We start from the raw sequence: 23,873 nt of genomic DNA on the forward strand, positions 1-23,873 counted from the left end.
CTCACGTTGTCATCAGCATACTGAAAAGTGTTCAGTAAGCACATTTATTGGAAGGCAGCTGATGGAAGTAGGTTAAGGAGGCGGGGTGTACGTTGCTTAGTATTTCATTCTTGACATCAAATTTAATTTAAAAAATGGGATTTATGTCGTTGAATAGAATATGATTAACCATCTGCAACTGACAAACGTTCCAATCCATGATCTATTTCGATGTGTGCCTTTCTCTACAATATCAGAAGAGGGATCCGGAGTAAGTATAAAGACAATACAATTGCAGGTTCCATAGCAATTACCTTGTATGTGTCTTGAATAGATGACCCTTTAGTTATGATGATCTTGAAGTCATCATTTTCTGCAAACTCTTCTATCATATTGCGGGGGATTTCTTTTACCGCTGATACAATTGCAAAGAGATTACCCGTGTAAACTGCGACAATGGTGATGCAAAACAGGCGTAAAATATACAGTCAGGTATGGTCTGTGGGAGATGAAGGGAACCTGTGGATGTAATGTTTCCAAATGTTAAATATACCACTCAAAAAAAGTTAAAGACCATCACATTCATCCATATCACAATAATTTATTGGTCATTTGAAAGAATTGGGTGTTTTTGTCTGATTTTATTTTCATTATTTTTCTTATTCATTTCAGTAGGATGTTACATTTCCACATGTTCTGGCATATTTGTTTTCACGTACAACGTCCGGACCAGTATATGACTGTGAGATGCAGTCAGGCAGAATTGCATTATAACATATCGTACAGAAAAATATTCATATTTCTTGACATATTTGACATATTTCTTGACATATATATATATATATATATATATATATATATATATATATATATATATATATATATATATATATATACATACATATATATCTTGTAGTCATTTCGTATTAAAGTATTCTGTTAAAGCTGCAAAGAATCGGGTCTTCTTTTAACTTCTTTTGAGAAGTATGCTTCCATGTTTTTAGAAAGTTCATATTTCCACAGCACAAAGAGTTCCTGATAAAGTGGAGAAGTAACTTAATACTACTTTAGAACATTTACAGTTAATGTCCACATATTTCTGATCAAATATAGATATTTTACTAAAATAAATCCACACAACCATTTCTCCTATGGTAAGAAATCTCCATTCTCTGATGGCGACTAAATCATAATCATGTGTTGATGAAACACTTTCAAATAGTATTGCCACCAGGTATTCGTGAATTTTGGGTGAATATTCATGAATATTCGATATTTAAAACAAGTTGGCATGTTCACATGACTGGGAATTGACGAAACTCGGGTATTTGGGTGGAAAATGATTAAGCCTGCTTTGTTTTTTAACGTTTGTGATTTCTCGATTCTTTCAACTGGGTACGTGAGATATACGCCAAGGCTATCAAATAAATCCTTGCAGATGTAAGTGTACACTATAGAGCATTTTGTTGGAGAAGCTGATTTCGTGCAAAATTGATCCCATTACAGAAAATAAGTGTATATCAAGAGAATAATTATTGTTATATTCATGTTTTAGTCAAATGCACAAGATATGTTTATAGCTGCAGCGAACCTTTCCCCTTTACCTTTTACCGTTTCCCTTTTCTTTGTGAGTTGTTTAGATTATTTTGATCGAATTGGTTGTCTTTGAAAGAGGTCTTTAAATCCTATTTGGAACACCATCCTCGTTTGCTATCAAATATAGATTTGTAACAACTCCATTATGCGATATAAATGATAAAAAGCATTTTAAATATGTGGAAGTGATTGTACTTTATCACCTCCATGATGCCAATTTTCAGTTTTCTTCCGTTCAACATGTATGCCGTATTGGGGAAGAGAGGAGCAATGAAGACGGAGTAATTGTCCCCGTAATTTGTTGAGTCACCGATTTGCGACCATTTCCGGGTTTTGTGCTTCCACAGGAGGGTACTGATGTTCACATTTGAGCGACCAGATATATCCTTTCCCTGAACAACGAATGTAACAAACCACTTCAGCTATAAAATAATATTCACTATCAATGAAATAATAACTCAGTCAAAACAGCGACCGTTAGCGGAACACGTGCATAGCCGCTCTAGGGAACTCGGTGAAATGCGGAATAACTTCGGCTTTATTCGTCAAAATCCTAGTTACGTTGTTACTTTAATTGACAACACCTTTTCCAAAAAACAGTAATTTCTTTTGGTTAGTAATCTACTACCTCGATCAAAGTAATAAATGACGAGTGGGAGTTGTTTATCATACAGTAAAACACTGCATGGAGAGTACACCATGTGGGGCGCAGCACCGAACGGTTTTTTGAACGATAAACAACGACCAAGAGTCGTTTTTTTCTTACATGAAATGTCAACATTATTTACAGACACTTCAAAGATTACGGTAAAAGCTTTACATGTATCCGTATTTGAAATATTAAATATTCCCTTAATAGAATCCGATCTCGGCAATGTCGGACAAGTCCATTTTATGCACAGATGGATATTTCCCGCATATTCTTACAATACTCACGTCGATAACCTGTACCTTATCTCCCAATACCGCTTTTTCATTCGATCGTTCGGCCTTCTCGTTCATCTGCGTTGCCCAGCTGCATCTATTGGGAACAACTCACTAGACAATCAAACAACTCTCTTGACACTCCCCTCTCAAACAACTCACTAGACGCTCCCCTCTCAACAACTCACTAGACATTTTTGCTAAAAATGAATAAACTGTATCGAAGGGAATTATTATTTATGCTCAGTGTGCATTAACGTCTTAATTAGAATTAGAATTCTCTTTAAACAAGGGTTGATTAAAATAACACTTACCCGTTTCTCTTCTCAGCTACTGTCAGCCACGTTTCGCGAGGTATGGCGACAGCAAGTATTGTTATAGTTCGGCGAAATGCGGAATTTAACGGATATGACTGATGTGTTCGGTTGCCGATGCTGTCGGTTCCAATCGCGGCTGTGTGGTGATTCCAATAAGAACCGCTGTTACGACGATGGTTATTGCAGTTATGTCGCTTTTGAAACAATTTCTTCACACTTGGTGGCAAAACACACGACATTGCTCACATTAATTCCGATAATCCTTCTTTTCATTCAAATAGACAGGAGGGCCCGAATACGTGTATTATAATTGTAAAACGTACTATATTTGTGATGCGTCGCAAACAGTTGTTGATACCGTCACAGAAGACAACAAAGTTAAACAATTTGCGATAAATGTGGAGTTGGTTCTTCTGGAGAGTTTTTTCCATTAAGCCGGTCAGACTCCGCTCAAAGGCATGCACATGGAAAAACATTGCAGTCACGCCATGCTGTGTTGTCCATTCTTCAATAGTGTCATGTATGTCTCTTCCTGTTTAGAAATGGAAACGTTAACTACAAACAGGAATACTATCAATATGTACAATGGGCATTTTTGCCGTTGATAATGGACGCAAAAATATGGATAAGGATTCATATATGGTTTGAATGCCTAAAAGATAACGTTCTTGAATTTGAAGAATTAAAAGGAGATTCACTTACCCATGGACGAATGACCAACAAAAATCAAACTTGAACCCGGATGGAGAGACATCATGCATAATAGGTGATATAGTTCATATTTTCCAAGTATCGTTCTGGAAGGTGCTGTTTAAGAAATATTAAGATGAAAACTATTACACACAATAGTACCCTGAAAAGGGAATTCCAGTCTATGTACATGTCTGTAATGTGATCGAGTGAGTGAGATGGAGTTTATGCTGCTTTTCGTGTGGGTATTCTCCTTCGTAGTAAGTGAATGTACACACAAGAATCTTATTAACAAATTATGTTACCAATGATACATATCGCATTATGTCTCTGCCTCTGATATTCGCATGCATGTCTCTTGGTCAGCATGTTATACATTTTCATTGCCCGGGTAACTCTATGCAGTTGATAATGTAATTTACATGATTGCTCATATAGAATTCATACACTTATTTAGAATGAATTATATTAATAAGGATATGTTTCCCTGTCACATATCAGAAAGTAAGGTGCCTCGAGCATAATGTCTACAGATCAAGAACGAGAAAAGTTTTGACTATGATGTCATTTAAATATACTTCATTATTTTTGTGGAACTTTTAATGTGTATCGAGTCGTAAAAAGGGGGATGTTATGCATCTGTTCCAGGTAAGGTTCACTATAAGCAGACACAAGGCACCAAACTAATGTAATGCAATGTTAGTCAGCTCCATGATATGTCACCACCATAACTGACAAGTTATGTAATTCATAAAAACATAGATATATTGTAAGACTCCATTCTGTTGTGGGTGATGATGGACACTGACCAGAAACGTTTTTTTTTCCTGCGGGAATGGATGTAGGGGGTGTGTTTCAAGAAAGCGACACAGTGACAGGGTCTACGAGCAGAGGCCACACTCATTATACAATTGAATTTGCCTTTGTTCGTTTATTTGTCCTAAAATACAGTCAATATTGAATGGGGGCTACTTCTGCAAAGGTTTTCCCACAACTTAAGTCTTTATTGTAAATAAGCACATCAATAACAACAGTAGCAGATTCTTTATTCCATTTATTTATTTATTCTCTTGGACACGAATTGGATAACGAACCCGGTGCTGGTTTGTTTTTCGTTATTCAAAAGTACTGAATAACTAAACAGCCTTTGTATAATGATGTAAGACGAGCCTGCTCTCATATATTAAATAAATATCAGTGATTTTGACCACATTACTGCAGTTGTTTAATATTCAGCTTTCGAATAACGAACCCGGTGCTGGTTTGTTTTTCGCGATTCAAAAGTACTGAATAACTAAACAGCTTATGGATAATGATGAAAGACGAACCTGCTGTCATATCTTAAATGAGTTTCAGTGTTTTTGACCACATTACTGTAGTTAAATATACAGCCTTTGAATAACGAACCCGGTGCTAGCTTGTTTTTCGTTATTAAAAAAAACCCGAATAATGAATGACGAACCCGCTGATAACTCCAGGCCCCTTTGACTGTATTGATTTTTCCATTACAAGGGATAAGTATTTCAAAGTTTCATCCATCAAGGATGTTCTTAGTCAAATAAGTGCTCATTTGATCATCGTTTTTTAAAAAGAACTAGAATTAATAGATAAATTTTGATAATAATATATATAGTATAAAGTAAGTGATTTTAATTTGGTAGAATGAATGATATAATTTGATCATTGTATTGTTCTGAAACTAGTTTTACAATTATTATCTATGATATATTGCTAGTTGTACTGCGATGAGAGGTTTTTATTTATAATATATTGTTTAACTTGCTCAAGTCACGATATGGCTGAAATAGTGCTGATGTGACTTTAAATATTAACTCACTCATTCACTCACTCAAACCTTTCAAACCTCGCTTAAAGCGCCTGATTCCATTTAAATATGGCGTGTCTAATCTGCAGTGAGAAGACATCGAATTTCAAATGTTTATCTCCTCATTTGCAACCATGTGATAATGTACATGAATCGTAGTCCCACAGTAACAGCCTTGCGATTCACAAAACAATTTCCTTCAAATTTTTGTACTTATATTTTCGATCATGTAACTTTCTATGCAATTATCGGATTGGAATCACCAAGAAGGTATGCACCTTTTAGCCAGCATCGTTGAGTGCAATGGCAAATGTAGTAAATACATTGCTGCATGATCTAATATATAAGTACTCGTGTTTGAAAGCACGTGTCATAGGGAGTAAATAATTATGCATGTGTTGTTAGATCACGACGAAAGTAGTTTGCTGAAGCATAGAAAGTGTCACGAGAACACGTTTACGAATCACTTGGTACATGTGACCGTCAAAATGGCCGACACGATAAACATGACATGAGCATGTTGTTTATGAACCTGTGGCGGTTACAAGTGTTAGTCACCATTTATCAATTGGCAAATCATCGAAAAGTGATTGTAAAGATGTGTCAAATACTAACTAAGGTAAATTCATAGATTGCTGTAGACTGTAACTGTCAGTCCAGACACGGATCGAGTCGATACACGATAGTAGACGTGCATTTCTACGTTTTCTTCACCAGGGTGGGTCGTAGCAAGGGTATTCGCGAATCCTTATGCAGTCAAACTCACAAATGTTTCTCAATGTATGTTAAAACGCTGAGGTTAAGATTAAAGGGCCTAAATGATCAGAAACAACACTTTTGTGTGTATTCATGCAAGGGAATTTACCTGGGGTTTCCCCAGGATTGTGGAAGGCTAGGTAAATGTATTTCAATAATAGTCTCGTGAAAAAACGTATGAACGTCAAATATAGTGTTGTTCGCACGCTTATGAACGTCAGTTTCGCCGTCATGTGACCGGCCTCTCGTCCAATGGAAAAGCCGTATATCGTGTAATCTTCACATTGCTTTTTAAAAATCGTGTAACATTGTAAACACATTATGCTGGCCTCAGCAACTGATTTCACGTTTTTACAAATCCCTCTATGGTGAAGTATTGAACGCACACGTCAGCTCGTCATGAATGTACAATGTTTGCTGACTTCTATCACAGTTCGATCAGCTTACGGGGACGCATATTTACTTAGCCATCCGTGTACATGAAACACACAACTTATATAATAACAGCATCTAATTAATCGAATTATTCCTTCATTTTCTTCAGTGAGTCGACAGTAGGACGATGGTATGGGGATTACAGTTAAATGGTATATAAACGTCCAGAGCCATGGACGTTGCACGCATGTACATATGTGTAGTTGGTCATATAGTGCTTTTCGTCGGTTCGTCCTGCACTCGTTTCGGGAACTTGACAGGTTTGTAGAAAATCAATTTTATAATATTTTGTACATTGTAACTGACATTGCACCTCATTAGTGTGGTGCCTTGTGTCTGCTTATAATGAACCTTACCTGGAACATATACATAATATACCCCTTTTTTACTTCTCGATACACATTAAAAGTTCCCCAAAAATAATGAAGAATATTTAAATGACATTATAGTCAACACTTTACTCGTTCTTGATCTGTAGACATTATGCTCGAGGCACCTTACTTTCTGATATGTGACAGGGAAACGTATCCTTAATAACAACATTTATTCATAATGAGTGTATGAATTCTATATGAGCAATCATGTAAATTACATTATCATCTGCATACAGTTACCTGGGTAATGAAAATGTATAACATGCTGACCAAGAGACATGCATGCGAATATCAGAGGCAGAGACACAATGCGATATGTATCATTGGTAACATAATTCGTGTGTGTACATTCACTTACTACGAAGGAGAATACCCACACGAAAAGCAGCATAAACTCCATCTCACTCACTCGATCACATTACAGACATGTACATAGACTGGAATTCCCTTTTCAGGGTACTATTGTGTGTAATAGTTTTCATCTTAATATTTCTTATACAGCACCTTCCAGAACGATACTTGGAAAATATGAACTATATCACCTATTATGCATGATGTCTCTCCATCCGGGTTCAAGTTTGATTTTTGTTGGTCATTCGTCCATGGGTAAGTGAATCTCCTTTTAATTCTTCAAATTCAAGAACGTTATTTTTTAGGCATTCAAACGATATTTGAATCTTTGATCTGAGAATATATTATTTTGCGTCCATTGATAGTATTCCTGTTTGTAGTTAACGTTTCCATTTCTAAACAGGAAGAGACATACATGACTCTATTGAAGAATGGACGACACAGCATGGCGTGACTGCAATGTTTTTCCATGTGCATGCCTTTGAGCGGAGTCTGACCGGCTTAATGGAAAAAACTCTCCAGAAGAACCAACTCCACATTTATCGCAAATTGTTTAACTTTGTTGTCTTCTGTGACGGTATCAACAACTGCTTGCCACGCATCACAAATATAGTACGTTTTACAATTATAATACACGTATTCGGGACCTCCTGTCTATTTGAATGAAAAGAAGGATTATCGGAATTAATGTAAGCAATATCGTGTGTTTAGCCATCAAGTGGGAAGGAATTGTTTCAAATGCGACATAACTGCAATAACTATCGTCGTAACAGCGGTTCTTATTGGAAACACTGGGGCGGTCGGGTAGTCTAGTGGTTAAAGCGTTCGCTCGTCACACCGAAGACCCGGGTTCGATTCCCGACATGGGTACAATGTGTGAAGCCCATTTCTGGTGTCCCCCGCCGTGATATTGCTGGAATATTGCTAAAAGCGGCGTAAAACCTCACTCACTCACTCACTCACTATTGGAAACACCAAACAGCCGCTATTGGAACCGACAGCATCGGCAACCGAACACATCGGTCGTGTCCGTTGAATTCCGCATTTCGCCGAACTATAACAATACTTACTGTCGCCATACCTCGCGAAACATGGCTGACAGTAGCTGAGAAGAGAAACGGGTAAGTGTTATTATAATCAACCCTTGTTTCAAGAGCGCACTGAACGTAAATGATAATTCCCCTTCGATACAGTTGATTCCTTTTTAGCAAAAATGTATTTTGTATACATTATCCATATATATAAGATAACTACGCGATAAATCGCAAAGAACAACGAAAGGGGAGTGTCTGGAGAGTTGTTTGAGAGGGGAGCGTCTAATGAGTTGTTCCCAATAGATGCAGCTGGGCAACGCAGCTGAACGAGAAGGCCGGACAATCAAATGAAAAAAAAATCGACGTGAATATTGTAAGAATAAGTTGGAAATATCCATCTGTGCATAAAAATGGACTTGTCCAACATTGTAGAGATCTGATTCTATTAGGGGAATCTTCACTATTTCAAATACGGATACATATAAAGCTTGTAATTTGTATCATAATCAGTAAAGTGTCTGTAAATAATGTTGATATTTCATGTAAGAAAGAAACGACTAAGAGTCGTTTTTTATCGTACAAAAAACATTCTCCATGCAGTGTTTTACTGTACGATAAATAACTCCCACTCGTCCTTTATTTCTTTGACCGAAGTAGTTAACCAAAAGAAATTACTGTTTTTTCGGAAAAGGTTTTGTCAATAAGAATGACAAGGTAACATGGATTTTGACGGATAAAGCCGAAGTTATTCCGCATTTCACGGAGTTCCCTAGAACGGCTGTGCACGTGTTCCGCTAACGGCCGCTGTCAAATGCAACAGTGTTTCTTGTCGTTTACATAATAAATGTATTCGGTTCCCATATGGAAGCTATGCTACCATTACGCCTTCATTTTTAGCCAATTCAAAGCATTTAATTGAAATAGAAAGGAGGGCCTGTATTTGTGATATTCGTTTGTTAGAAATACTGGTTTTATCTGTAAGTTCAATTGGCCACTTTTAAAGAAAGCTTGTCTTTTCATCACAATATGCCAACGTTATCCTGATGTGTATTTATGATTTGATCTTTCTGCCAGTCTTCAAAAAAAGACAAGGAATGCGGACAAGGAACACTGCTACGTCATTTTTCGAAATGGTTCTTCCTGAATGTCGACCCGCCATTAGTATCAGAAGTACATGCTGATCTGGACAACATAGCAGTAGCAATCAAGGTAACTGGCAACAATATATATTCGTTTAGACGTTGAAAGAAACTGACACTAAACTTATACAAAATGATTGAAGCCATAAGCAAATCGTCAGTATCGACTGAGTTTTATTATCTCGGGTGAGACCTGCATCACTTCGGGCTTTCCTCCGATTCAACATTAAGCTGACGCGCCGCGATATGACTAGAATACTGTTAAAAGCGGCGTTAAACCCAATTCACTCACTCACACACTATTATTATTATTTCATTGATGTTGAATATTATTTTATAGCTGAAGTGGTTTGTTACATTCGTTGTTCAGGGGAAGGATATATCTGGTCGCTCAAATGTGAACATCAGCACCCTCCTGTGGAAGCCCAACACCCGGAAATGGTCGCAAATCGGTGACTCAACAAATGACGGGGACAATTACTCCGTCTTCATTGCTACTCTCTTCCCCAATACGGCATACATGCTGAATGGAAGAAAACTGAAAATTGGCATCTTGGAGGTGATTAAGTGCAATCACTTCCACATATCTAAAAATTAATGCATTTTTATCATTTATATCACATAATGGAGTTGTCACAAATCTATATTTGTTAGAAAACAGGGATGGTGTTCCTAAAAGGATTAAAAGACCTCTTTCTGAGACAACCAATTCCATCAAAATAATCTAAATAACTAATTCACGGAGAAAAGGGAAACGGTAAAAGGGAAAGGTTGACAGCAGCCATAAACATATCTTGTGCATTTGAATAAAACATGAATATAACGATAATTATTCTCTTGATATAATCCTATTTTCTGTAGTGGGGCGAATTTTGCAAGAAATCAACTTCTCCAACAAATGGCTCCATTGTGTACACTCATGTCTGCAAGGATTTATTCGACAGCCTTGGAGAATATCTCAATTTTACGTACGTGTCACAAAATACCCATCCCCACTAATTTTATCAGTATCTTCTTTACTGTTGTTACTACTAATGCTCATCTTACCATATAACTATTATATATAATAACAACTACGCTAATCAAATGTGTCATTAAAAAGACTAGAATTACATATAATGATATTAACATTTTGGGCCTTACCCTTCAAATATAATGTCAACTCACATTGAAGATGTTTGTTTTAAAGTACATTGTACCTGATATTTTCGATGACCAAAATATTTCCCTTTCACTTCAGATATGAACTGATCGAACCACCTGACAAGTCTTGGGGTGAATTGTCAGAAACCTGGGACGGTCTTCTTGGCATGGTAGCTCGAAATGTAAGGACAAAATAACTTGAGTCAAACTGTTTTCAAACAAAGATCAATTGAAAGATTACACATAAAGCCATTTCTACTTTGTTTTTTCAGGATGTTGATCTTTCTGGCATACCTTATGGAATCACCCTAAAAAGAACCAAGACCTTTACGTTTCCTCATATCATGTACCAATACGAATGTGAGGTAGTCCATAAAAAACTGTCAAATAATGATAACCATCGGATGTTGTTGGTGTCTATTTTTAAATGGGAAGTGTATGTATGCGGACTACTAACGATAGTATGGTGCATAGGACTCTATGCATTGCTGGAACGATACAGTGTTGGAGAGCATATCAAGGCCGGGGAGATTCCTGCATGTCCACCATCAACATCAGACAGTGTCATGACGGCGGTTCTTGTGCCGCTACGTCAAGGTACCCAGTTATCATTCAGATTCAAGACAGCATTGTCTTCATCGTTGGTCCATCGAGCTTATAGTATCATTGGCCTAACGTTATGCAGTATATCCCAGCTTAATACCTCTAAAGTAGTCTGGAATGAGGCCCACAATTAATCGGTCAAGATTATATTGGGAAAAAATAACATTAAACGCATCACTGCATGAAATCCGTTCCACAATACCAGATGTTCATGACCAGTATTCCCTCTTGTGGGGTACTTCTGAATAGTGCAGTGTAGGGCCAATTAGAAAAATCTAAATATTCTTTATCCAAATGAGTGAGTGACTTGGGTTTAACGCCGCTTTTAAGAGTATTCCAGTTATATCGTGACGTGTCAGCTTAATGTGGGAGGAAAGACCAAAGTGACGCAGGTCTCAGACGTTCACCACTTCGGTGAAACCCACGTATCCAATTATTTAATATTTTTAAATACAGTTATTAATAATCCTAATCCGAACAGCTATTTGATTATCCCTAAATTATGCAACTTCAAAAAAACTACAGACTCAATCATAGCATCTCATATTCTTGTACTTGGCCAAGCGTGGGATACACTTGACATTGATAACTGTCTACAATTTGAGTTTACAGGAGACAAAATATGTTATTTTCGTTTCACTATCTCTATTCTGAACGTGTTTTTGTTAGAAAGCATCTAGGACAGACAAACGTTAAAAACAGAAAGCAGGGTTAATCATTTTCCACCAAAATACCAGATTTTCATCAATTCGTTAAAGAACAATCTTTGTTTTAAACTTACTTATAAAATTACTCTGTTCTCTCGCACCACTGTATCACTCAAAGGTTCTTGAAATATTGCCTATCCTTTGTCATCGGTGCCTATGATGCAAATATGCCAGTTCAGGTGAAAAAAATCAGTGTACCAAAATTCCATCTTTCCAAGCTTTCACGAATACCTGGCAGCAACAATATTTGAAAGTGTTTCATCGACACATGATTATAATTTAGTTGCCATCATAGAATGGAGATTTCTTACCATAGAAGAAACGGTTGTGTGGATATAATTTAATAAAATATCTATATTTGATCAGAAATATATGAACATCAACTGTAAATGTTCTAAAGTAGTATTAAGTTATTTCTCCACTTTATCATTGACTCTTTGTGCTGTGAAAATTTGAACTTTCTCAAAACATGGAAGCATTCTTCTCAAAAGAAGTTAAAGAAGACCCGATTCGTTGCAGCTTTAACAGCTATATATATATATATATATATATATATATATATATATATATATATATATATATATATATGCATAGATATGCACGATCCGACTGATATATGTCAAGAAATATGAATCCTTTTCTGTACGATATGTTATAATGCATTCTGTCCGACTGCATCTCACAGTCATATACTGGTCCGGACGTTGTACGTGAAAACAAATATGCCAGAACATGTGGAAATGTAACATCCTACTGAAATGAATAAAAACAATGAAAAACAAAACAAACAAAAACACCCAATTCTTTCATATGACCAGTAAAGTATTGTGACATGAATGAATGTGATGGTCTTTAACTTTTTTTGAGTGGTATATTTAACATTTGGAAACATTACATCCACAGGTTCGCTTCATCTCCCACAGACCATACCTGGCTGTATATTTTACGCCAGCTGGTGGTTGTTTTGCATCACCATTGTCGCAGTTTACACTGGTAATCTCTTTGCAATTGTATCAGTGGTAAAAGAAAAAATCCCCTTCAGTACGATAGAAGAGCTTGCAGAAAATGATGACTTCCAGATTATCATTACTAAAGGGTCATCTATTCAAGACACATACAAGGTAATTGCTATGGAAACTGCAATTGTATTGTCTTTATACTTACTCCGGATCCCTGTTCGCATATTGTTGTGAAAGGCACACAACGAAATAGATCATTGATTAGAACGTTTGTCGGTTGCAGATGGTTAATCATATTCTATGTATTAGTTAAATCCTATTTTGTAAATAAAATTTGATGTCACGAATGAAATACTAAGCAAGAATGAAATACTCAGCAACGTACACCCCATATCCTCAACCTACTTCTTTCAGCTGACTTCCAATTAATGTGCTTTCTGAACGCTTTTCAGTATTCTGATGATAGCATGAGCAAGAAAATCTGGGCAAAAGTGTTGCACACCCGATCTGCAAATATCCCAAACTCTCTGGTAGAGGATCTTCACATCAAGACGCTCCTACAGTCTGGCTACTACGCATACATTACCGGTTCATTAAACGCTGATGGTATAGAAAAGACAGTCGATAACCTCAGAAGGATGAAATGTAGTACTGGTCCGAACTATCTAAGCCTGCCCTTTCCCATCAATTCACCTCTTGCGGAGTTATTTTCAGACAAGTAAGTACTAAACACTCACATTTTTCATCTCTAAAAGAAATATCAGATGAAAGAAATGTATCCTATCTAGTGATATATGCGGTGGTATAGTTTGTTGAAATTTGTGCAATATATGTTTATGAGCTGGAGTGAATACAATGACTTCTGAAAAGAAAGGATGACATAATTCTATTGTTTTTAGTGAAAAGACATTTATTGTTATTGAGTGAGTGGGTGAGTATATATGGTTAAATGCCGCTCCTAGCAATATTCCGGCCATAGTACGGCGGGGAATACCAAAAATGGGGTCGGGTCCTCAGAGTAACGGGCAAACGCGTTAACCACAAGGGTACCCACCGCCCCTATTGTTATTGATTTGCAGTTGTATTACAAATATACGTCCTGCTGTTCCAGACTCATCCGCCTGTACGATAACGGCATGCTGGAAGCCTGGGCAAGAAAACGGTCCAGCAAAATAACGGAGGAATATGTACACGCGATGACGAAGCTTCAAATGAGCCACTTGCAGAGTGCCTGGACAATGTGTGTATCAGGAATTACAGTAGCCTTTACTGTAATAGGAATCGAACATTTCCTAAACTACCGTGTCAACAAACATTGATTGTTTATTCATTGTACGTTCTTGTTAGTCACAGTTACAATTGATGCCCTGTTCAATGCATCAGGGCAAATCCTTTTGAACGATACTGCTCAAACGAAGTTAAAGTGCACCCGATTATTTCATTTTAGCATCTGTCATAGAACGCCCCAGTATAAATTACTGTTCTCTTTTGTAGGAACTCAGTAGTAATGGCATGACAGATTAACAAAAGTGATATGAGAAAATTGGGTTTTCTTTAAGTTCGTTTGAGGAATACATCTATCATAATATGAGTAATCGGGAGTATCCTGAACTATCCTATAAACAATGATTGAACATGTTTATCAAAAGGGTGTTAGTCGTGTTATGATAAAGGTTTATATGTAACTTTATATTTAATACAATTAATACAATATAGGATCCACACAGCTATCTCGTGAAGATATCTCGTTGCTACGAGAAAAATACGAAAAGACTGGTATAATGGTCTAAACCTGTGTTAGTCACAGTACTGTGGCCAGAGGGAGACAGTCTGACTGAAATACAGATATATTCTATAACTTAACTTGTGACAATGCGAAAGAATGTTGGCATCAAATCCTTCAAAATGTAGATTTAACGACAACAAACAATGAACACAAGAATAGTGTTTTTTTGTTGTTTGACGCCGCCCTCAGCAATATTCCAGCTTTATGAGCGCGTTCTGTAAATAATCGAATCTGGACCAGACAATCGAGAGATTGACATCATACGAGGGGCGTTCAATAAGTTTTGCAACTTTATAATCCTAATCGAAATAATCACTGGGGGCTAAGTCTGGGCAATACAGTTAAATCACCCACCCTACAGTCCAGACTTAGCCCCCAGTGACTATTTCCTGTTCCGGCAAATGAAATCTGCCCTACGTGGAAGACGCTTCCAGGATGACGAGGACATAAAGGCTGCCACAGAGGTGTGGTTAGAGGGCCAATCTGCGGATTTCTATGAAAGTGGTATTAAAAGCTTGAAGGAAAAATGGAACAAGTGTATTTAGGTGAATGGAGATTATATTGAAAAATAAAAGTGCAAAAGATATTCTGCGACTTGGTCATATATTGATTAGTAAAACTTATTGAACGCCCCTCGTAAGCATCGATCGACGCAACTGGGACACGATGACATACATCAACCGACGCCTGACCACCAAATACCGTTGGTCGCCTTTTGCTGAAGATCAATTCTTACCCAGATCTTCACTGGAAGAACGTGATAAGTTTCGTATTTGGTAACTCTGACTTACCAAACAGTCGAGTCGACATGAGTACTGTTGTATATCCAGTTAAACCTTGTTATTTGGTCCATTTAAATTGGAAGATCCATCTGTCGTACTCTCTCTATGCTATCGCGATGGCCGTAACCTTTTAGTTAAGGCTAGGTCAATTCAATATTTGTCATGATTTATTGAAATAGTTTTGTTGCTTTTTAAACAAGGGAGTTATTGTTCATATCTTGCTAAACCTGATCATTCACTCATTCGACTGCATCACAGACAGTAAAGGGTATAAACATTCAGCAGTTAATGGTTGAACACCGAACATACTATGTGAAATGTTTCCACAACAAAGCCACAGTTTTCTGTGTGATTGTTGTGTACCGAAATCACGTACGGGGATCTGAACATGAACAGAATTTTCTCATAACCTAGGTCAATATTTGCGTGTGGTTGGTGTCCATCACACTATAGAAGATGATATAGAAGCAAATGTCGACTGTCTGTGTAGTAGCTAGGCGATTCAGTGACAGACATCGTGATAGACATAGAGCATCGAGGTCGCGAAGTGTGATTTTTAGACGTCCGTTGATAATTTTAGCAGAGACCATGCACACAACTGTAGCAGATGCATAGATGATAGTATATGTAACAGGAGCGCTAAGTAAACAGTCAGTGACTGGAATTTACTCAATGATTAAATGACGCAAGCGTACAGAGATAATTTATTTCACTTTCATAAATCGATTGAACTTTATGTCGGAAATGAGGCAAAATATTAGTATCGCAATTGAAACCTACAATATTGAATAAAATGAGTTAATGCACTGACAAAACCTCAAGTCAATGGTAATGTACACACATGCTTATTATGAAGTCGGAATTGAACAATCGACTCAACGTTTAGATGGGAATTCTTATGAATATGGAAAAAAGTTTTGAAGGTTTTATCAGCAATGTTTGCATGTTCGGAGACATTTGGAGATGTTGAGATTTGTATGACATCCTGTTTTGTATGTAATACAGTGGCATGATTCTATATTTGCCAAGGGAGTAGTAATTGTAGATGCATTTACAGATGTATTAGATGTTCTAGGTAGGAATCAATGGGAAATCTCAAACACCTTACTTTTGTAAATTGTGATATGTTGTGGAAAATATTATATATTCATTCATTCGCTGAAACAATATTCGTGTGCTGTGATTATAAAGACTTAGAAATATTGAGCAATATTATTTTATAGTACAAAAGTTTACATGGCTTTCATGTTGGACAAAAATACGGTCACATGCCCGTGAAACGTCAGTGGTTCATACTCCAAGGAACTCAGACGAAGTGAAAGTTCTTAAATGCACTATAAATGAACTCATCAATAATCCAGCTTCGTGCCCGCGGTCTGTGACTATTCGAGCCTGGACCAGACAACAATGTGATAGAGGGATAGTGTGACAACATAATTAATAGTGTCAATTGACGCATTGAAGACACCAGATGGTTGAAAACGGCACATGTCAACCAAAGATGGTTCTGGTCCTGATGTAGGCGTCGACCCATCTCATCCCAGACACATTGTATGGTGGACACGTCTGCAGAATGTGGGCGGGCATTATCCTGATGCAACGGACCGCTACGTCCCGTCATTTACAAGGGGAAGAATATGATCTCGAACGATGTCGTCCCGGTAGCGTACGCCATTAACGATGATGATCATGAGTTGTGCTCTCCCACGAGTTATGATGCCGCCCCATACCATTACACTTTCATCACCAAACTGATGACGTTGAGTAACGCAAGAGTCGCTAAAACGTTCTTCTGGACGCCCGCAGACCATTTCACTATCATCAGATCTGTCCAGATGAAAATTGGACTGATCTGTGAACAGTGTACTGTAGCAGCCTCAGATACTGTCTATATTGACGGTGGCATTGGAGGAAAATGGCGTGTATCGCTGGACGTGGGGCCGAGAGTTGTGCTCCCTCAACCGGATGCCTACGGTTCTGCTACGAATTGGTCTTCACCAAAGAATTGTCCTAGCTGTAAATGTGGCAGTTTGGTATTGATTTCGTAGATCCACCAACCGAATATGGTTGGCTTGCTGGCGTGACGTCACACGTCCAGAGAGTTGCCCTGCCGTAGATAACCATGATATGGTGTTTCGACGAACATGGAACCATACTGTTAGGGGCATACCCACGGCTCGTTGTCATTGATTTTCAGCAAGCCATGGCATTGCGTAACCGTTATTTACAGTAAAATAAAAGTTGATTTCTATCGGCTGATCAAATATTCGTGAATAGTATCACCAATAACATCATAGATATTTTACTACTTAAAGCCACAAAACCAGAAGAAAGAAATCCTTTCCAAAATCATAACTTCCAGGATGATGTGGCATTGCATAAGCGTTATCTACAGTTAAACAAAAATGTTGTCATGAGCACCTGATACTTAAAAAATCGTTTTGTGCTGTTCACATTCAAAACCCACATACGATACTCCCAACAAACATGCACACATCCAAACTGTGCGCCGTGCACTAACATGCATGTGCAAACTTTGAATCTTCATGAATATGAATATGCAACTATGCATTATTTAATTTCAGAATAAAGTGATGTTTAATGGACTTGTTACAGTTACTGGTTTCCGTTATCAATTACACATTGACGTTTTAAGAGAAAAAATGTATGAAAAGTCAACTCTACAAAGAAACTTCACTGAAGTTATCCTATTGTTCGGATGACGTAATGTAATCAGTTTGTGACCCCCACCTAGTGTCCACCGCCTTGATATTGCTGGAATATTGCTAAAAGCGGTGTAAAACCATACTTACTCACTCGTGTGTTTCCTGACAGTGAAGTACTGTGCCGTCATATTTACCATTTAACATTGTAAAACTATAAAATGCACATGCTACAAAGCTGTTACCCACGACCACTCTCCTCTTATGGGTAATATGAATTATGTAAAGTATTTCACGGGTTGGACACAGAGCAGTTCGCCACCGTAACAATACCATGAACCAGTGTAGTTCAGATCTATAACATTGGTGTTTTCCATCAATGGTCTTGATAGAGCATTTCGTTGTGATGATATGATGATAATATCTTTCTACAGAGACTTCTGTTATTTTTTCTACCCACGTCAGTCATGAATGTTGCGCGGGTCAATGAATTTACAACACATTTTATAAAAAAAAAAGATCCCAATGCAAAACTCGGCGTCTCGGCGTCGGCTACGACCACCATATCACCAGCAACTACGTCGACAATGAAGAAACACTGTCGGCTGGTGTGTGAGTTTTGTCACTTTCATTCCATCCAACGGAGGGCCAACCAATATCTCATGGCCATTTACAGCAATCTTACAGATAGTATATAACCCTTCATCGTTTGCCAAACCATGTGTCGTTGTTTATCCATATTTCTTAGCTGTATATAAGCATAATATGCATTCAATACTCCGGTTTGTTTGTTCCCACTAATGTTATTGACATAATTCACATCGTGCATCTGTTTTCCATATTTCCAAAATGGTAAGATATTTGTCTTTCAATGTAATCATAGAAATGTGAGGTCTTGCAAACACACTGCTATTGATTACATATATAGGTAGAGAAGGCTATGTCGATCTCATGCCTGATAACGTGCTTTTATCCCCCATCTCCAGGGAACTGGGATGAATGAGTAGGTGAGGTGAAATAATAATCACGTTCAAGATGTACATGTATGTGCGTGGCTGCTTGTACTAATCCGGGGTCAGGATATACATAAGCCCGAGAGGAGAAGGTCGGTAGTTCGATCCCCGGCCCTATCATGCAAAAATGCGTTAAAATGTGGTACTTGTTGTTACCCTGCCTTGCGCTCGGCATTATGAGGCTAAAACAAGGACTGATCGGCGAGGAGTCAATATACTGTGTCTGAGTGGAGTATCCATGCTAAACTGCAGCATGGTATCTCAGTGCCCTTACACCATCATTAGTTCGAACCAGAACAAGCACACACACAGACACACATACACATATACAGACATAGAGATAGACACACACACAGTCTTGGAAGGAACACTTTTGTCTTCATACAAACCATCTGTGCCACGGGTTTACATGTTTAGTCAGTATATCAGGTGCCTTGAGGTAACCAGTGGCAACCGCACCACTGTGCTTCTCCCAATGAACAATTCTAAGCTACACAGAAATACGGGCTGTTCGACGGTGTTTTCCTAACATATTCCCGATTCAGAACATACATGACATCGAAGAATGCTTGATTCTGATTGGTTAAAACTGGAACCCTTTTTCCTTCTGACACCTCTTTTTAATAAATCCTCTTCATTCATCAATGTATAGGACATTGGCTGCAGAGAACCAATTAGAATTGTATATGTTCGATATCAGAACCACAACACCTTACCTGTGCTCGTGGTTTCACCGAAGTTGTTAACGTCTAAGACCTGCATTATTTCTGGCTTTCCACCTTGAGCTCATGTATATAACCGGAATACTGTGAAAAGCGGCGGTAAACACAACTCAGTCACTCACTCCTTCAAATTATTGTACTTTTATTTTTGATCACGGGACTTTCTCTGTATCGAGAAGAAACGGAGTTTTAGCTTGCATCTCTGCGTGCTATGGTGGATAAATAATATTTACGAGCCTGGTTTAAAACCCGATAAATGAATACACTGTTGTCTGATCTAAAATATAAGTACTCGTGTTTAGAGGCAAGCGTCTCAGGAAGTGAATCATGTTGCATTGTTGTCAGATCAAGACGCATGCAGTTTGCTGAAGCATAAACATGTAAAGTGCGACGCATATTTGGAACAGAGTCTATCAACAAAATACTATGAGACAGACAGTAGCTCCGTGTAGCGACAAATCAATATTAAATCGTTTTCACGGTGCAGCACAGAGATACAGTTACCGGAAACAAAACTCCGGGTTGAAGTTTAAGGCGACAGCAGACATGTTTATTGTTGGTGTGTGAATGACAGTCGAAAAGGTTTTAATGTCAAGTACGTGGCAGAACGCACTCCAAGACGGGAGAACAATGTTCTCTGTCATTGCAGGAAATAGGGCGGCGTTGGTTCATCGTTGACGTAGTTGTTGGTGATGTGGCGGCTGTAGATGACGGCACGACTAGCCTGGACCTAGAATCCGTTATAATCTGGGCCGATCTCTGTCTGCCAACGTGTGTCAAGTTTTGAATGTGGATCTTTTACATACCGTGGTGTAAGGTCCGTGGAAGGGTCCTGCCTGGAGGGGCTTGGGATTAGAGGGGTTACGAGGAAATTTTGCTGAACATATTGAACAAAGGAAAAAGAGTTTCGGTGCATTTTGGAAACAAAGTGAAACAATTAGTTATTTTGGATAATGACGTTTTCAAAGTAAGATATGTTCAGTAGTATCCATTATCACAAACACATATATTTGGGTTGGTGCCCACTATGTCTGATGTGTATACCATACAGAGGATATACTACATGTAACTGATTAAAAGAAAACAACTGAAAAGGTTTGTAAACCGATCCTTATTTTACAAATTAATCACCACTTAATCATCAATACACCGTATTAAAAGATTAAAAATACAAATGAATATAAAAGATGAATATTCATGACTCGTGTGGATAGTATAAATGATCATAAGTCGCTGTATAAATCGTATCTTTGTGACGACTTGCGCAATACAAAAATCATTCATAAACAACTTCAATATGAAATATGTTTTTTATGATCTTGCTTCGACAGCGTACTGCCAGGTTTTTTGGCCTGTGCAATAATTCACAAACATTATCACATCCAACCAGCACGTGAATATCCGGCTTAGAATTGATCTTCTGCAGCCCATGCTCGTCGAAAGAGGCGACTGACGGGATCGGGTGGACAGGCTCGTTGACTCGGTTTATGCTTGCCCTCACATCCCATTTGCTTAGATTGATATTCATGATACCCGTCACTGGATTATCTGGTCCAGACTTGATTATTTACACCCAGCCGTCATTAAGATGGAATATTGCTGAGTGTGGCGTTAAACAACAAACAAGTCACAGCTGACTCTCTATCTTCTTTGTTTTATTTTTCTTATAAAACCGAACTTTCACACTGACGATATCCGTGTTTAATAGTGATGGAACGAGGTGCCTTCATTTATATCTACTGACTCTGTGTTGGACATAGTTTTATTATCCACTGCTCTGAAACACCGTGAAGATCCGGGTTAGAAAGGGCCTTCAGCAACCCATGCTTATCATCGACTAGCGGGATCGGTCAGGCTCGTTGACTTGGTTGATGCATGTCATCGCATTAAATTTGCTTCAATTGGTAATTCATGATGCTCATCACTGGACTGTCTGTTCCAGACTGGATTATTTACACCCCGCCGTCATTTAGATGGAATATTGCTAAGTACTGCATTAAACAACAAAACAAACAGACGAATACTTTTCTGAATAGTGCATTAAAGAACTTTTACTTTGTCTTGTTGCTTGCAGAACGAGCCTTCATGAATTGAGGACCAAATTGCGGTTTCAAGGGTTTTTTGTCCAGAGCGAGAGCCACATATTGTGTAAACTAATGTACTGAACAACAACATTCTTTAACGTTTTCAAATTTTTATTATCACAGCAGATCAATATTGTTTCAGGTTATGAATCAATATAAAATATTACCCGCATTATATCCCGTTTTACGAAAGATAAAATATATTTTGTTTGTTGTTTAACGCCGCACTCCATCTACATGACGGCAGTCTGTAAATAATCGAGTCTGGACCAGACAATCCAGTGACTGAAAAACATCAGCATCGATGCACGTAATTGGGATCGATGACATGCATCAACCACATCAGCGACCCTGACTACCCGATCCCATTAGTCGCCTCTTACCACAAGCATAGGGTGACCTGATCTACCCCGTATCTCCACGGGTTGAATAAAACATGTAATACATCTGCAATTACTGCTCTCTTGACAAATATATAACCTGGCGACAGAATGGCAAACAAAACAGGATGTCATCCAAATGTCAACATCTCCGAAATATCAGTTCACCAAAACAGGCAGAAATTGCAAAGAACGTGTGTACAATACCATTGACTAAAGGGTTTTGTCAGTTCGTTACCTCTATTGTTCTTGTCTAATATTGTTGATTTCAGTTCATATTTTGCCTCACATGAATTTCCGACATAATGTAATGTTTATTCGATTTATCCTTGTACTCTGGAATCTTTTAATGATTCACGGTTGGAGCTTGAGTAAATTCCTTACTGTGAATACAAGCAACAAAACTCTTTCCATGTTCATAATAGTTACAAAACGTCAACGCCAGGGGATACGTGGAGAATCAACGGAAACAGATTCCATTGGGCGTAAAAGGCAAAATAGCGGTGAAAATGATATGATTACTCTGAAATAAGATTTGACGGGCCTAATACAGGCTTTTCGGTGCGCTTTACCTATTGTTTTGCATAATTAAACAGCTATACTACTACAACTGCGACAGTGAGGTGCATGGCGATATATCTTTCAAAATAAAAAAGACGTTTAGCTAGTTCTGGGGAGGGCTTTGATGACAGGACGTGGAGTATAAATAGACAATAAGAAATAGGTTTTCACGTTTAAGGATATGTTCGCAATGAAAGTTAAACATTACATGACGTATTTTATCTAATTGCGTAGACTCGTCCAAAATGAAATAGATAAAACACACTTGAATAGACTGTGTAAGATGTTACGCTGTGACAGAGGTACTCAGCTGGAACCCTGGCTTGGAGAGTGATTGGCTTCATACGACCGAGGCATACATACATATATTGTAATAAAGGCTTTGATAAACACTGGCCATGGCTTCAGATATAATCGAGCTGGCAATTAGTACTTTGTAACTCATTACAAAAACACACGTGCTTTCACTTCGATTTGCCTTTATTCAAAAACCAGTTTACTCCGTGCAGTGCTTGCATTGTCTGCTTCACTGTGCGGAGCGCTATTTGTTTTGGTTGGAGAATTGAAATGGGCATGTGACATCCCACTCTCGGAAATTATTTCATTCATGATTTAAAAACAGACAGACCCGTCGACGTACTGTCCGTTTAAATGGATAAAAATAACAAGATATAACTGAATACAGAATAGTACTTATATCAACTCGACGGTTTGGTAAGTCACTGTTACCAAATACGTACCATTTGGTGTTCATTGCCTGTTGTCGTTAAATATGTATTTTGAGGACTTTTTTAATTGTAGCAAATTATATTAATAGTGTGCATCTTTATTTGAACCAAACGGTTTTCCTCTCGTCATATTGCAGTGTCTAACACAGGTTCATACAATTAAACTGGGTTCATTCTTACTTTCTCGTACCAACAAGATATCTTTTTTATGCGGTAGCTAAGTTAAGCTTGACGATTTTTGTATTATATATATTTCTATATGTATATATTATACCTCACAATTTTCGCGGACAAATGTGGTACAGTTTCAGTGCCTAGTGAA

The 23,873-nt window shown here is 37.9% G+C and overlaps 1 protein-coding gene across 1 annotated transcript; it reads left to right on the plus strand.

Moving 5' to 3' along the window:
• Positions 1-7,706: 7,706 nt before the first annotated feature.
• Positions 7,707-14,151, plus strand: LOC139454895 (glutamate receptor-like). The gene is made up of 9 exons (XM_071236506.1): positions 7,707-7,859; positions 9,356-9,490; positions 9,791-9,979; positions 10,282-10,388; positions 10,661-10,745; positions 10,836-11,160; positions 12,777-12,994; positions 13,285-13,550; positions 13,944-14,151. Exons 1-9 carry the CDS (start codon positions 7,707-7,709, stop codon positions 14,149-14,151), a joined length of 1,686 nt encoding a protein of 561 aa, XP_071092607.1.
• Positions 14,152-23,873: the final 9,722 nt, after the last annotated feature.

This window comes from Haliotis cracherodii, unplaced genomic scaffold (assembly GCF_022045235.1).
Source record: "Haliotis cracherodii isolate W230 unplaced genomic scaffold, xgHalCrac1.p SCAF_11, whole genome shotgun sequence".
Lineage (NCBI taxonomy): Eukaryota > Metazoa > Mollusca > Gastropoda > Lepetellida > Haliotidae > Haliotis > Haliotis cracherodii.